We start from the raw sequence: 15,094 nt of genomic DNA, 5'->3' as shown, positions 1-15,094 counted from the left end.
GTCAGAATGGAAATTTAGAAGCTCAAAAAGGTAATGTAACTTTGAGCCCAACTATTTCAATAGTAAAGACTGGATGATATACACATACATTACGTACAACACTCATAATTTCTGAAGTAAAAATTATTCCAGGCCCCTATTTGGTATCTGCAGCATATCAAAATACAAACTAAAGGCTTTCAAAATACTTGAAGGACACCTAGTATAGCCAATTGTAAACTTTTTATCTGTTCCATGAATCCATAAATTGAAAGTGCTTCTTCCGTTAATATATGTTGAACAAATCTCTTCCTCCTGGGCTCTCTGAATTTTAAATAACGTTCCACCAATTACCTTTTTAGGTATCCCCTGATTATTGACCCCTCTGGGCAAGCTACAGAGTTCATCATGAATGAATATAAGGACCGTAAGATCACTCGTACCAGCTTTCTGGATGATGCTTTTAGGAAGAATTTGGAGAGCGCCTTGCGATTTGGTAATCCTCTGCTTGTCCAGGTTAGTTCTGTGCATATATATTTTTTTATAACCAGCACAAGTTTCGAATGAGTTGTTGAAACAAATATTGTGTAACTTGAATAAAAGGGCTTCAGAAAAGCTGAAAGATAAGCACTTCACATAATATCAGAAAGACCACGATCAAGATCCCAGGAACTGTAACATTAGTTCCATGAGCCCAAGGGGATTTGGACTTAGCACTGTGTGGAAAACAGCTTTGGAAACTTGGGGAGAGACTCTTCAAAAGGCAGCTTGTAATACAGCATGGGAATTTGCGGTTCTAATTAAAACGAGAGATCTCAATGGGTTTAAACTCTTGGGTGTGCCTAAGCAACTTTTGGAGTCCCAGCCTATATCTGGGTTGCTTTTTAGAACCGGCTCCAGAGTTGAAGGGAAGTACAATTCTTAATACTTAAATTATTTCCCGTTTCTGAATGCTTGCCCAGGATGTGGAAAGCTATGACCCTGTGCTGAACCCTGTGCTGAACCGTGAAGTCCGTAGAACTGGAGGCCGAGTTCTTATTACCCTGGGAGATCAGGATATTGATTTGTCTCCATCGTTCGTCATTTTCCTCTCCACCAGAGATCCAACGGTAAGCAAGAAACTTGATTTATCTGCCCATCAGTTGGTGGGAGTGGAAGGGAAAGGAGATTCAATGTAAAAGGTGACTATGCTCTGTTCGGTAGGTTGAGTTTCCACCAGATCTCTGCTCCCGCGTGACGTTCGTCAACTTCACAGTAACTCGCAGCAGCTTACAGAGCCAGTGTCTGAATGAAGTATTGAAAGCTGAAAGGCCAGATGTGGATGAGAAGCGCTCTGATCTCCTCAAACTTCAAGGTACAGTATTGGAAGGAATCGGATCCCAGATGGGACTTACTACTGTCGGTGGGCCTTAAAACAAACTAGAGATAACTTGCAGAATCTCCCTCTGCTGCATTCTGACCCAGATTGTATAGTTCTGCACACACACAGGTATGTTCAGTGCTTTTTTTCTGGGGGTACGCAGGGGTATGCATACCCCTAACATTTTGTGAATCTTAAGTTTTGCCTCATTGAGGGGCAGTATTTCAATACGAGTAGGAAAATAAGAGTACCCCTAAACCGTTTTTTATAGAAAAAAAGCACTGGGTATGTTCACTAGAATGTCAGAATCTCATTCTTTCACGGGTGCATTTTCCAGCATGTTTCAAGCTGAGTGAGATTTCTGTTACTTTATTTTTAATGTTTTCAAGCCAGTGACACAAAGGACTCTGCTGTACAGTTGCAAACAGAACGTTTTAAGTGCATAACAGTCATACCATGGGTTACGAACGCTGCGGGTTGCGCATTTTCGGGTTGCGGACCGCGCCAAACCCAGAAGTACTGGAATGGGTTACTTCCGGGTTTCGGTGCATGCGCAAAATGACGCAAAATCACACACATGCACAGATGCAGCGCTGTGGCTTGAGAACATGCCTCCTGCAAGGATCACATTCCCAACCCAAGGTATGACTGTATACAAATGTGACACTAGATGGTGAGCTTATGGCAAATTCAATATAAAACATTTCATTAAAAAAGCATTTGCACAGCGTTTTTTATGTGTCTAGAGTCCACCCAATGAGTTGAATTAGAAAATGAAGTGCCTCATCACTGACATATATTAAATGTTTATTTGTAATGGTACAAATATTTGAATAAAAACGTGGCTTTTATAATCTTAAAAACCTAGAATTGCAGGATGTGGGGGTTACTCTGCAACCTCTTCAATTTCATTCAAGGACCCAAAAGTGAGGGACTTTACATTTTTAAATAGTCTTGTGAGGGCAATCTGTTACCAGCCTTCTGAAATCCAATTCATTGGAACCCAAGGGATATCGGCTTGGATCCAATGGAGGCCACTGAATTCTTCAGGCTTCCCCATTCCACTCTGGCCTGCCTCATGCTATTCCAGGGGGTTCCTCAACCTTCAAAACAACTTGCCAGGGGCACAGGGAGCTGTAGTGAGTGGAAGGAGCCAGGAAAACCCCCATTGTGCAGGTGACTCTGGGTCTGACCTGTCATTTTCATAACAACTGTGGAAGTGAAGCTGATGGAATCTGTTCACCCTTAAAGAAGCCTAATTAAATTAAGGACTGCGCTGATGTTGCTCTGTGGCTGAAAACAAATTCTGGGGGATGTTGCAGAGTTCTTGGATTCTCGTGGTGTATAGCTCGAACTGTCCTTAAGGCTTTTTTCCTCTACCCAAAGGTGAATTCCAGCTGCGTCTGCGGCAGTTAGAGAAGTCGCTTCTCCAAGCCCTCAATGAAGTGAAGGGTCGGATCTTGGATGATGACACCATCATTACTACACTGGAGAACCTCAAGAAAGAGGCGGCTGAGGTCACCAGGAAAGTTGAAGAAACTGATATTGTAATGCAGGAAGTGGAGACTGTGTCTCAGCAGTATCTCCCACTTTCTACTGCCTGTAGCAGCATCTATTTCACAATGGAGTCACTAAAACAGGTACAAAAGCACGACTGCCTTGCCTTGCCGCCTTCTACCTTCTATGTTTGTTGCACATGATAAGATGCCACAGGTACAGAAGCGACTTGTTTTTGCTGCTGTGTGACTGTGTTTTTCCCTTTTTAGATACACTTCTTGTACCAGTACTCCCTCCAGTTTTTCCTGGATATCTATCACAATGTCTTGTACGAGAACCCAAATCTGAAGGGGATAACGGACCATACCCAGCGTCTTTCCATCATCACAAAGGATCTCTTCCAGGTTCGGAAAAGCCATATCAAGTTAAAACAGTTCCATGTTATCAGTAGGAGATGAAACTAACCTTTCTCGTTTTGCACCGATAGGTTGCTTTCAACAGAGTCGCACGTGGCATGCTGCATCAGGATCACATAACCTTCGCTATGCTGTTGGCCAGAATAAAACTGAAAGGCACTATTGGGTAAGCATACAATTCTCCCTTTTTCAATAGGTGGCCCCAACTTCAGGCTCTTACAAATGTAGGCTGTGTAGTGGCAGTTCTTTAAAAGTAAGGCATACCCTGCCTTTTTGCAAAGGTGGCATTTATAAAATCAACACAGTACAGCCTAATAAACCGCAAAGGAAGTTTACAAAAAGGTAAGTCAATATAATCAAGAAAGATTCATAACCCTACTTTAAAACATACAAAAATTAAAATACTAAAACAGATTAAAATTGCCTCCACTTTCTGGGTAGGCCTGGAATGCTTTTAGCAGGTGCTGAAAATATCAATAGTCAGGGAGTTCCAAAGTACAGGCGTCGGCTTATTAAACGATCGAGTTCTTACAAATGTGGAATGAGTATTAGGTGGCAGTTCTAGTAGTGCCGAGCCGCCGATCATAGCGATCAAATGGGCCCATGTGGGGTAAGGTGATCTTGTAGGTAAACTTTTCCCACGTTGTTCTGTATATATAATTTTTTTATTTTGACAAAGTAGTAGTAGTAATAATAATAATAATAATAATAATAATAATGTGACCCCACCCCAAGACCATTCCATTGTAACTATCCAACTTCCCAAAATTTCAGCACCTCTTGCGATGGTTTGACCCTTTTCCGTTTTAACAGTACAAATTCTACAAACACCCTTCCATATCTCCTCCAAATCATTTCTTCTGCATATTCCCCATCTTACCTTAATACACATGCCAATTTATCATTAACAGCTATATCCCACACCTCTTTGTACCATTCTTCCATTCTATATTCTGCTTGCCCCTTCCACTTCCTAGCTATAATAACTCGTGCAGCTGTCAATAAATTTGTGAGCAAGTCCTTCATAGCCTGTGTACCTTCCACCTCATCGTAAATGGATAATAATGCTACCTCTGGACTTTCGGTCAGCTTTAACCCAGTGATTTCTGTTAAACACCCTTTGCCAAAAAAATTGTACATATTTATACCTACACCACATGTGAACATAATTCTCCGTTTCCTGGCATCCCCTCCAACATAACACTGAATATTCCTTGTTTATTTGATTTAATCTGACTGGTGTTAAATACCATCTCCAAATTAATTTATAATAATTTATTTTTATCCTTATAGATAACATTTTCAAAGTGCATCTCTCCCATATTTTTCCCCAACTTTGACTATTTACCTGCTCCCATGTTCTTAAGGGCTGAAAATACTACTGCTTTTGTCCATGAGCACAAATAGTGAATTGTTCTCTAACGTGCTCTTCCTTTGTTGCCAATTGCAGGGAGCCTACCTATGATGCGGAATTCCAGCATTTCTTGAGAGGGAAGGAGATAGTACTCAGCAGCACACCTCTCCCCAAGATCAGTGGCCTGACTGTGGAGCAACTGGAAGCCATGATGAGGTTGAGTTGCCTTCCTGCCTTTAAGGATCTGGTTTCCAAAGTCAAAGCTGATGATGTGAGTACTGTCGTCAAACAAAGCTGCCAAACTGAAATTAAAAATGAATTGCTGGTGCAATGGGAGAGGGCCTTATTGATACCGAAGCCTTGACATTATCTTTATTGGGAACCCTTAACACGTGGCAGGGATGCGGGTGGCGCTGTGGTCTAAACCACAGAGCCTAGGGCTTGCCGATCGGAAGGTCGGCGGTTCGAATCCCCGCGATGGGGTGAGCTCCCGTTGCTCGGTCCCGGCTCCTGCCAACCTAGCAGTTTGAAAGCACGTCAAAGTGAAAGTAGTTAAATAGGTACCGCTCCAGTGGGAAGGTAAACAGCGTTTCCGTGCACTGCTCTGCTTCGCCAGAAGCGGCTTAGTCATGCTGGCCACATGACCCGGAAGCTGTATGCTGGCTCCCTCGGCCAATAAAGCGAGATGAGTGCCGCAACCCCAGAGTCAGCCACGACTGGACCTAACGGTCAGGGGTCACTTTACCTTTACTAACACGTGGCACTTGTTCCTTGCGCTGAGAATTTGTAGAGGGGAGGACAAATGTGTTTCACTTCCATACTTACTGCTTCCAGTACATGGACTGGGTAGCTAAAGTTGCCTGATCGGTGTATTGTACAGCAAACTATCAACTTTAATATGTAGTAGTGATATAGGCGCTGTTTCTCCATGTCAGTCTCCCACCCCACCGCCACACACAGACACACTCTTAGTATCTTCATTGTTGTCGTTGGTCTAACACAAGGTTCCTGTTCTTTATCTCCACCTGATTCACAGCAATTTTGCATTTGGCTGGACAGCAGCTCACCAGAGCAGACTGTGCCGTATATTTGGACAGAGGACAAACCTGCAAGTAAGTGGATAACTCCATTTCTGGATCAGTTTAAGTATATTTGGAGAAAAGGCAAAGCAGGTGCGTGTGGAGATTTATTCCACTGCTCTGGGGAAAGATGCTTCAGTATTATGTGCACAAGGCATCTGTTGGAGTTGGCCATTTGTCTGCCTTTGGTGGTGGCAAGTAGCGATTGTCCCCTGGCAACACCTACGACTGAAATACCATGTGAATTGGCTGCAAGTATGCACGCCGTATTCGTGGTCAGAAACTGAGGACCGTTGTCATGTGCTTTGTCCTGAGGACATCCAAGGTAGCTTATGGCCTTCTAGGGTTCAGTCACTGTCTCTATTCCCCTACTGGGAAAAGTTGGTCTTAGAAGACGCATACTCCCTCAGTCCTCCTTTGCAAGGCCTTTTACCTGATCACTTTTAACTCCCCCCCCCCTTTTTTTCTCTCTCTCTTCTGCTCAGCAACCATTGGGCAGGCCGTCCATCGCTTGCTCCTGATCCAGGCTTTCCGTCCTGATCGCTTACTGGCAATGGCGCATCATTTTGTTTCCACAAACCTTGGAGAAAGCTTTATGTCTATTATGGAGCAGCCCTTGGACCTGGCACACATTGTGGATACAGAGGCAAGTCGGCATTTTAAGTCACACCCGTTCCGTTCCACAGAACCTCAGGTGGAACTTCTGCAGGCATGCTGCTTAAACTCTCTTTCTCCGTTTTGTTTAGACCACTTCTGTACCGCTTAATATAAAAAACAAATCTATGTGATGTACAGGAAGCTAAAGCAGCAACAGCAGACAGCTTAAATGGCACAGATTTTAGAAAAATGCACAATATTACACTAATACAAATTACTAATAAATATAGGCCAGTGTCAATTCCTTCTCCTTCTGAAATACATCCTGACCTCTCACTCAGGGCCCAGAGAAACTCACAAAGAAGAACCTCCTGACATCACCCTACTCTAAACTTGTTTTTATGGGCAGGCACCAAGGCAGATGGAGTTTCCTCAGGCTGCCAGCCGCTGTGTCCCAGTCGGCTGCAGTTCTTGCAGCCCTGCTTCCTCCTCTTGTAATTTCCAAGGTGGTTTTATGTGGCATTACAACATGCCTTTTTCTAAAAGGTTGACTCTAGTTCTGCGTGCCTGTGGGGAGTTCAGGCTTCTGAATCTTAAAACAGCAGTGCCCAGCGCCACGTAGCATAAACACTGTTGAAACTTTGCAGACTTTTCAGGAGCAGTCTGTGATACGGCTCAGGTTTTGCTGCTCAAACAAAGCCCCACTTTCTAGGACGCCCAGCACACCTCAAGTAGACCTTTGGATCTCAGCCTATATTGGAAAACGGGGGGTTGATTTGAACCTTGACCTACCTTAAATGCCCATAAGTCAGCAGGAATGTAAAGAAAGAGAGGGGTCTGTTTGGAAATGTGCAAGGCATTCCACTCATTTTATTCCTGAGTGCTGTTGCAATCCCGTGCACTTATGCGACTGTTCCCCTCCCTGTGCTGCCGAAACATGAGAAAAGTAATGATCAGCTCCTGTGGGTGTTGAAAAAAGCAAACCTGTTTTGTCCTATAACTACCTAATTCCTTTACCTTTTTCCTTTCCCCCGCCCCACCCTTCTTGGATTTTAGGTGAAGCCTAATACTCCTGTGCTGATGTGCTCAGTGCCCGGCTATGATGCCAGTGGGCGTGTTGAAGACCTTGCTGCCGAGCAAAACACACAGATCACCTCTATTGCTATTGGTGAGACCTTTGGGCATCCTTGTCACTCCAAATGCTGCGGAAGGTAGCTTTAAACTCCGCCTCTAAATTGTAAACTTCGTGTTGGCAGGTTCCGCTGAAGGATTTAACCAAGCTGACAAGGCAATCAATACAGCAGTGAAGTCTGGCAGGTAGGCTCTGCTCTGTCTGGCATTTACTCTGGCATTGTACAAATAAGTATACTGGAACTTCTTAATCCGTTTTTTAAAAAACAAACATTTATTCTAGATGGGTCATGCTAAAGAATGTCCACCTGGCGCCTGGATGGCTGATGCAGCTGGAAAAGAAGCTACATTCTCTTCAGCCTCACGCCTGCTTCAGACTCTTCCTTACGATGGAGATAAATCCAAAAGTAAGCAGCTCGGAAGCAAAATCCTAGTCATGACCTGGATCTTTGCAAGCCTTTTCTTTCTGCTTCTGTTGTTTCTGGGAGAAGGGTGCCACAGTAAAACAGACACACAGAGATAGTATTTCCCCCCCACCCCACCCGTGAGTTCTCTGTCCAGCCTTTTTAAAAATCCATTAACCTTCTCCTCACTAAAGTCACCGTAATGGCAATGAATAGAAAATAATAAATTAACTTTTATGCAGATTTTTTTTAAAAGAAGTTTTATTTAAATAAACTACAATGTTTTTATTTAAATAAAACCTCAATGTGGTTTTTTGAGTGTCTCAGTACATTACCTCAGTAAATAGGGATAAAAGCAAATACAAAATGAAAAATGTCTGGATGTTCTTTACCCTCCCCTCTGTTCTCTTCTGAGGCTCTGGCATTCGTTCTGTACCAGCTGCCGGTGGGTGGCTTCTGTTCCTTCTTCTTCTTCTTCTTCTTCTTCTTCTTCTTATTATTATTATTATTAACATGAAGATACTTCTTGACACTAGAAGCATGACTCTTTTTAAGATTCAGCATGAATTTGAGCTGGCGTTATTTTGCAGAGGTCTGGGAAAGAGGGGGACATCTTTTAGTGCATAATTGTGGGGCTTATTCTGTGTTTTAGGTGCCTGTGAACTTGCTGAGGGCTGGGAGAATCTTTGTGTTTGAACCACCCCCCGGGGTAAAGGCCAACATGTTGAGAACCTTCAGCAGCATTCCGGTGTCCAGAATGTGCAAGGTAAGCTGTCTCGATTATTATAAACAGATCCTATAGTTAGCCAAAGCATTAGTGGGACAGCATATGGTGGTTCCCAAAAGTGCTGGGGGGGGGGGTCCATCAGAGTTGAGTTTAGAGCCCACCTATTCCCACCTAGAAGGCAGTGTCAGTCACTCATTAATTCTTGCATTGGAAAGATCATCCTCTGCTGGCCTTTTGACCATTCATTGATTTAAATGAAATAAGTTGAAGCTCCTCCCACGCTATGTTTCCTTAACGCCAACCTTGCAGAGAGAATGGTGCTGATCCTCTGCTTGCTGCTGACACTTGGGTAGAGCGCAAAGCATCTGAGAAGGATGGGAGAAGATAGTGCAGAGCTTTAGTAAGCCCTCTAGCCTGCACAAAGTAGACAAACAACCTAAACAGGTAATATCCACAACGACCAGGCCATCTGTTCTGACTTTATGTCCAAATGCACAGTCCTAAGGCTGCCTACTGTGCCTGTTTGCTTTGGCAAACTTGCTCCAGGAGGTTTTCCTGTAACTCCACAAGATTAAAAAAAAAATAAAAAATGTACCAAGTAAGGACAAGGGTTTATTCCTCGTAATCTCAAGCGTGCAGTTCTTCTCTTGAATGCAATGTAAGAAGAAGAAAAAACATTTTTTCTCCTCTCTCTTCCCTAGTCACCAAATGAGCGCGCTCGTCTCTATTTCCTTCTTGCTTGGTTCCATGCCATCATTCAAGAGCGTCTCCGATATGCTCCTCTCGGCTGGTCAAAAAAATACGAGTTTGGTGAATCTGATCTAAGATCTGCATGTGATACAGTGGATACATGGCTGGATGACACAGCAAAGGTAAGTGAAGTTGCAGGCGTTCCACTTTACCGCTCTGTCTTAAAGGGAACGTGGCTGGACTGCTTTCATGAAGGACAAGTAATTTGTAACAAGTAGGCAAAGCACATTCATAAAACTTATTCATATCCTGCCTTTCCTCAATGGGAGCTCAAGGCAGCATGCATGGTAAGTAAAGCTAAATACTGAATAACTTGTCCAAGATCAGCAAATGGCTACGCTAAGCAGGATTTTGAAACCTGGGTCTTCCAACATGGTGACCAGCCTACCACACTGGTTCTTAATTTGTAATAATGTTGGCTTTGTAGACTTTTACTGGCCTTAAGCTACCTCCATTACAACAAAACTGTCTACCCCTCCAGGGCCGCCAGAATATCTCTCCTGACAAGATCCCCTGGTCTGCGCTGAAGACCCTGATGGCTCAGTCAATTTACGGAGGACGCATTGATAACGAATTTGACCAGCGTTTATTGAACAGTTTCCTGGAGCGCCTCTTCACCACTTTAAGTTTTGACAGTGAATTCAAATTGGCCTGCAAGGTTGACGGTCATAAAGACATCCAGATGCCAGATGGAATCAGGTACTTAAGTTCAGCCTTTAGTAGTAAGCCTGGGCCAGGTTGGCTCAAACTGCTCAGTGCTATGGACCACGTGGTCATTACCTGACGTTTTGTCTCGACAGGCGTGAAGAATTTGTCCAGTGGGTTGAGTTGCTGCCAGATACACAAACACCATCCTGGCTCGGGCTGCCAAACAATGCCGAGAAGGTTCTTCTCACCACCCAGGGTAAAAAATGCTTCACTTCAGTAGTTCACTGTAAACCGGAGTCTAAACAATATTTGCTAAACCACACAAGATTCTCTAAAGAAGCTTGCAAATGTTGCATTGGTTATAACGGAATTAGCTGGGTTTTAAAAAATTAACGGCTTAGTGCAACATGAATCTCTTGAACCAAATTTAGCCAGATAGGGATGTTGAAGTGTTGCAGCAGGAATGAATCCTGAAAGCCAAGACTTTACTCACAACCTAGTCAGCTGAAGTTGTCAAGACCACACTTTGAGGATATGTGGCTGAATGTTATTTGTGAACCGACTAATAGCACACGATCAAATTCCTAAACTATATGCAGGGCTTTCAAAGCTCAAGTTTGGATTTAAGTTAGCCTGCTTACAGCTAGCACACGTATGTTAATCTTGAACTTTTTTAAAATGGTTAAGCATTTCACGCACTGTACATTTCAGGTATTGACATGATCAGTAAAATGCTGAAAATGCAAATGCTAGAAGATGAGGATGACTTGGCCTATGCTGAGACCGAGAAGAAGGCACGGACAGACTCCACTTCGGATGGTCGGCCAGCTTGGATGCGAACACTGCACACCACGGCTTCCAACTGGCTCCACCTCATCCCACAGACACTGAACCACCTGAAACGTACCGTGGAAAATATCAAGGTGGGACATGCAACCAAGTATGTACAGCAGAGCTGGGGAACTTGTTCTGGCCAGATTCTGCTGGACCACAACTCCCATAATCCCTAGCCTTTGCCATTCTGGCTGGAGCTGATGAGAGGTAGAGTCCAACCATATATGGAAGGCCACAGGTTCCCCAGCCCTGATGTAGGGTGAAGGTTTGCAAAATCATATTAATACTGTCTTAGATGATGGCAGTGATACTTAATTGACAAAATTGTCTTGGTTTCAAAAATCAAAATGTGTAAAGTTACTGATGGTGCTTCTAGGAAGGATAGTGCTGGGATATTCCTGCTCTCACACAACTCAGTTGCCAGGATTTTCTCCATTTACTAACACTTTGCTCTTCCTTTGGAAACCAAGGATCCTTTGTTCAGATTCTTTGAAAGAGAAGTGAAGATGGGAGCCAAACTCCTTCAGGACGTTCGTCAAGATCTTGCAGATGTGGTTCAAGTGTGCGAGGGGAAGAAGAAGCAGACCAACTATCTGCGGACGCTTATTAATGAACTAGTGAAAGGTGAGCTATTCTAAACGCACACACACACACAGCTTCCTGAATTAAGATGCTGCTGAAAGAAAGAAAACAGAATGTCTAAGGGGGTCCCTTTCTTAGCTGTGGTGTTGTGCCTATGGGATGGGATTAAACCAAGTACCTATGTTCAACTAAACCTGCTGCCAAATCATAAATCCAGCTTGGTGGTTGGTTGTTTTTTCACAGGTTACAGAATCCCATCCATAGATTCTGCACTCGCTGGTGCTTAATTTAGTATCTTTCCATTTTACACACAAGAGTTTTCAGTGTAAATGTTGAGTGTTTGTAAGTTAACATAAATGCCATGATAAAGTAATTTAATTGCTGTAATTACCTTCTGGTGGTTGTTTTTTTTTTTGTGTGTGTGTGTGTGTGTGTGTTTTCTTTTAATGTGTTCAGTGTTTGCTTATAGGGAAACTATCAATGAAGGAGAGAGACCACCCAGTTGTGATTAGTCTTTTGCTCACAAAAAGTACAGCCTTTTTATACTTTCTCTCTAGGCATCTTGCCTCGCAGCTGGTCTCACTACACTGTGCCTGCTGGCATGACGGTCATCCAGTGGGTGTCTGACTTCAGTGAGCGCATTAAGCAGCTACAGAGCATCTCCCAGGCAGCTGCTGCAGGTGGAGCAAAAGAACTGAAGGTAGGCAATAGAGTGTTTCGTAGTGGTTGAATTCAGTACTGGTAATGTGAGAATACACATGAGATGAGTTTCAACTCCTCTGGCTTTTATGTGAAATATGAAGACTACATCAGGGGTGGAAAAGCATGTTCCTTGGAGAAGATAGAGGATAATAAATACACTCAGCTGATTGCTAGGGAAGCAGTGAAGCCCTGGTTCTGTAACCCCTCTACTGATGAAGTCTCTTCCATAGTTTTCCAATCACCGCTTTTTTAGTTATGTACAATGCTGTCACCATATGGATCACATCTCACCATAACAGTGATATATACGTGCTTGTATAGCATATTCACATATGCTGTTTGAGAAGGGGTTGAATACAGCATATCCTCATTTTTAACGCGCTGCTAAGGAAGTGTGGGCATCTGTATTTCCACTCACACAAATCTGCTTAAATCCATGGGATTTTGTGGTGAGGCCAGTAGCTTCCAGGGTCAGAGGGAAGGCAAAAAGCGCTTCCCTGTCAGTAGCTAAACTGCTCAGACCCTGAGGGTGCAGAGTATGCACCTAAAATGATTGGGCAAAGAGAGATAAGAATAAGTCTGTATATGACTCACCGGCAGGCCTGGGCAATATGCCACCTAGGACCGGTATGAGGAGCAGACTGCGATGTTGGTTTCACTCAGCGGTATATCGCTGGTGAGCCACCACTTCCGAGTCCCTCTGCTAGCAGCATCTGCTGGAGGGAGTCAAGAGTTTCTTCCTCCAGCGGGCGCTGCTAGCAGAGGGACTCGGGAGCAACGGCAGTTTCACTGGTGGTAATATCACTGAATGAAACCACTATCCCACTCTGCCCTCATATGATGGAGAGGGAGAAACAAGCTGTATCAGAGAGGCATTGATACAGTCTGTTCCTCCCTCTGCATCTTTAATCTGCTCAACTGAGGAGTGTGCAGCTGTCCCTTGCCTCAGTCAAGCAGTTAAAGGAGCCCAGACGTCCTGTGCATGAATGGTGAGAGCACCCGGCCTATCTCAGCTGGGGGGAGGAGGAAACCTTCCCTCCCCTCAGCTGAGCGGCGCAAACGAGCCGCATTGTCCCAGCCTGCGAGCCTGAAACCGCCTCAGTTCTTGAGGTGAGAACAGGGGCAATTTCACCCGGTGTCTCGCAGGCAGAGGCCAATGCATCTTGTTTTTTCAACATTACGGTATACAGTGGTACCTCTGGTTATGAACTTAATTTGTTCCGGAGGTCCGTTCTTAACCTGAAGTAACACTTTAGCTAATGGGGCCTCCTGCTGCCGCACAAATTCTGTTCTCATCCTGAAGCAAAGTTCTTAACCCAAGGTACTATTTCTGAGTTAGCGGAGTCTGTAACCTGAAGCGTATGTAACCCGAGGTAGCACTGTATCGCCAAACCACGATGTTTGGCTGGGGATACACCATGATGTTGAAAAGCTAATATAGCCCAGCCCTGCTCACCAAGTCTTCACCTGCAGGCCTCTAGTACTGATCCAATGAATCAAGTTGTGTCAAACAAACTCTGCTGTGGATTTGCTTAACAGAACATCCATGTATGCCTGGGAGGCCTATTTGTACCTGAGGCCTACATCACAGCTACAAGGCAGTACGTGGCTCAAGCCAACAGCTGGTCTCTTGAAGAACTCTGCCTAGAAGTCAACGTTACAACAACTCAGAACGCAGTGTTGGATGCTTGCAGTTTTGGAGTAACAGGTTAGTTGGAGCAACCGTCTCAAGGGTGACATTGAGGAAATACTCTTCATGCTGAAACATTCCAGTTTCTTAATGGGTGTAAAAGTTAACACAACATACAGAGTATACATCAGCAAAGTAATTTTGTGTGCAAAAGACCGTGAGGTTAGCTTGCACATGCATTCAGTTGTGCTGAAGTGGTGTTCCATTAACATTTTGGGGGTATGTGTGGCAGATCTTCATCTTACACCTCTTCAAGGGTCTTTAATGGAGACAGGTGTGTGCCACAGTGGCTGTGGCAAAGATTCCAGGTATCTGCAGATTCCTTTGGCTTCATGTATGCAGTTAGGTGACATTGCATTCTGTCCGTGCCAAGATCAGACAAATTTCCAAGACTGCATCTAGTTGCCATGGAAGTATGAAATCCAGGCATCCTGAAGTGAACACATAATCATTGGAGGTTTTTAAAGCAGAGATAGGGTGGCCATGTGTCATAGTTACTTTAGTTGAGATGACTCTCGGGGTCCCTTCAAACTCTACAATTCTATGTGCTTCGCTTCTAAGGAGACTTTATATGAAATGGTGAATCCACAAAATAACAGACTTTAATATACTTCACGGCTGACATTTAAACATCCCTCTCTTTTTAACTCAATAGGCCTGAAGCTTCAGGGAGCCACATGCAACAACAACAAGCTATCGCTTTCCAATGCTATTTCAACGGTCTTGCCCATAACTCAGCTTCGCTGGATCAAACAGACAAATGCTGATAAAAAGTCTAATGTGGTAAGTAATGTGATCTGTTGAGTCTCGTGCTTTTCAGTCGTACCTGCTGTTTATGCTCTCCTCGTGATTCACTTCCCCCTCTTCACCTTGTACTGAACCTGTTTGTTTTGCAGGTGACATTACCTGTTTATCTGAACTTCACTCGTGCTGATCTGATCTTCACAGTTGACTTTGAAATTGCCACCAAGGAAGACCCTCGTAGCTTCTATGAACGTGGCGTGGCTGTCCTGTGTACTGAGTAAAAAGGAACCTGCAACCAGCATTCAAGCATTTTTGCATCTCGAATCTAGTTCTAGAAGGCTGTTTTAACACTGCAAAGCATAGTTATGTTGTCAAATGGTTATGTAGAGGAGAGTAAGATGGATGTATCTGAAACATGCTTAGATGTTGACTGTTGGATGAGGCATAGTTAAGTTTTCAGATGGCTGTATAGAGGTGGCTAAGAAAGATTTATGTTTGAAAAGTACCTGGAAAGACTGTCAGAAGGGTTTGTTGTTTGTGGATTGTTCTAGATTGGTGTACTAATGTCAGATGCTTAAATAAAACTTTACAGCACGATTT

The 15,094-nt window shown here is 43.8% G+C and overlaps 1 protein-coding gene across 1 annotated transcript in view; it reads left to right on the top strand.

Annotated features, from left to right (window-relative positions):
• DYNC1H1 (dynein cytoplasmic 1 heavy chain 1) overlaps positions 1-15,091 on the top strand; it is a 57,016-nt gene extending 41,925 nt beyond the window's left edge. The window contains exons 57-78 of the mRNA XM_079947632.1: positions 342-495; positions 942-1,088; positions 1,183-1,333; positions 2,726-2,979; positions 3,106-3,240; positions 3,324-3,418; positions 4,703-4,877; positions 5,643-5,718; positions 6,171-6,331; positions 7,339-7,450; positions 7,539-7,599; positions 7,697-7,820; positions 8,470-8,583; positions 9,246-9,416; positions 9,776-9,993; positions 10,095-10,198; positions 10,654-10,865; positions 11,247-11,400; positions 11,916-12,058; positions 13,600-13,768; positions 14,406-14,533; positions 14,647-15,091. Coding sequence (XP_079803758.1) covers positions 342-495; positions 942-1,088; positions 1,183-1,333; positions 2,726-2,979; positions 3,106-3,240; positions 3,324-3,418; positions 4,703-4,877; positions 5,643-5,718; positions 6,171-6,331; positions 7,339-7,450; positions 7,539-7,599; positions 7,697-7,820; positions 8,470-8,583; positions 9,246-9,416; positions 9,776-9,993; positions 10,095-10,198; positions 10,654-10,865; positions 11,247-11,400; positions 11,916-12,058; positions 13,600-13,768; positions 14,406-14,533; positions 14,647-14,775 — 3,187 coding nt within the window. The 3' untranslated portion in view covers positions 14,776-15,091. The remainder of the gene's footprint in view (positions 1-341; positions 496-941; positions 1,089-1,182; positions 1,334-2,725; positions 2,980-3,105; positions 3,241-3,323; positions 3,419-4,702; positions 4,878-5,642; positions 5,719-6,170; positions 6,332-7,338; positions 7,451-7,538; positions 7,600-7,696; positions 7,821-8,469; positions 8,584-9,245; positions 9,417-9,775; positions 9,994-10,094; positions 10,199-10,653; positions 10,866-11,246; positions 11,401-11,915; positions 12,059-13,599; positions 13,769-14,405; positions 14,534-14,646) is intronic.
• The last annotated feature ends 3 nt before the right edge of the window (positions 15,092-15,094 follow it).

This window comes from Podarcis cretensis (genome assembly GCF_951804945.1).
Source record: "Podarcis cretensis genome assembly, chromosome: 1".
In the NCBI taxonomy this organism is placed as follows: domain Eukaryota; kingdom Metazoa; phylum Chordata; class Lepidosauria; order Squamata; family Lacertidae; genus Podarcis; species Podarcis cretensis.
This window is presented reverse-complemented; position numbering and strand designations above follow the sequence as displayed.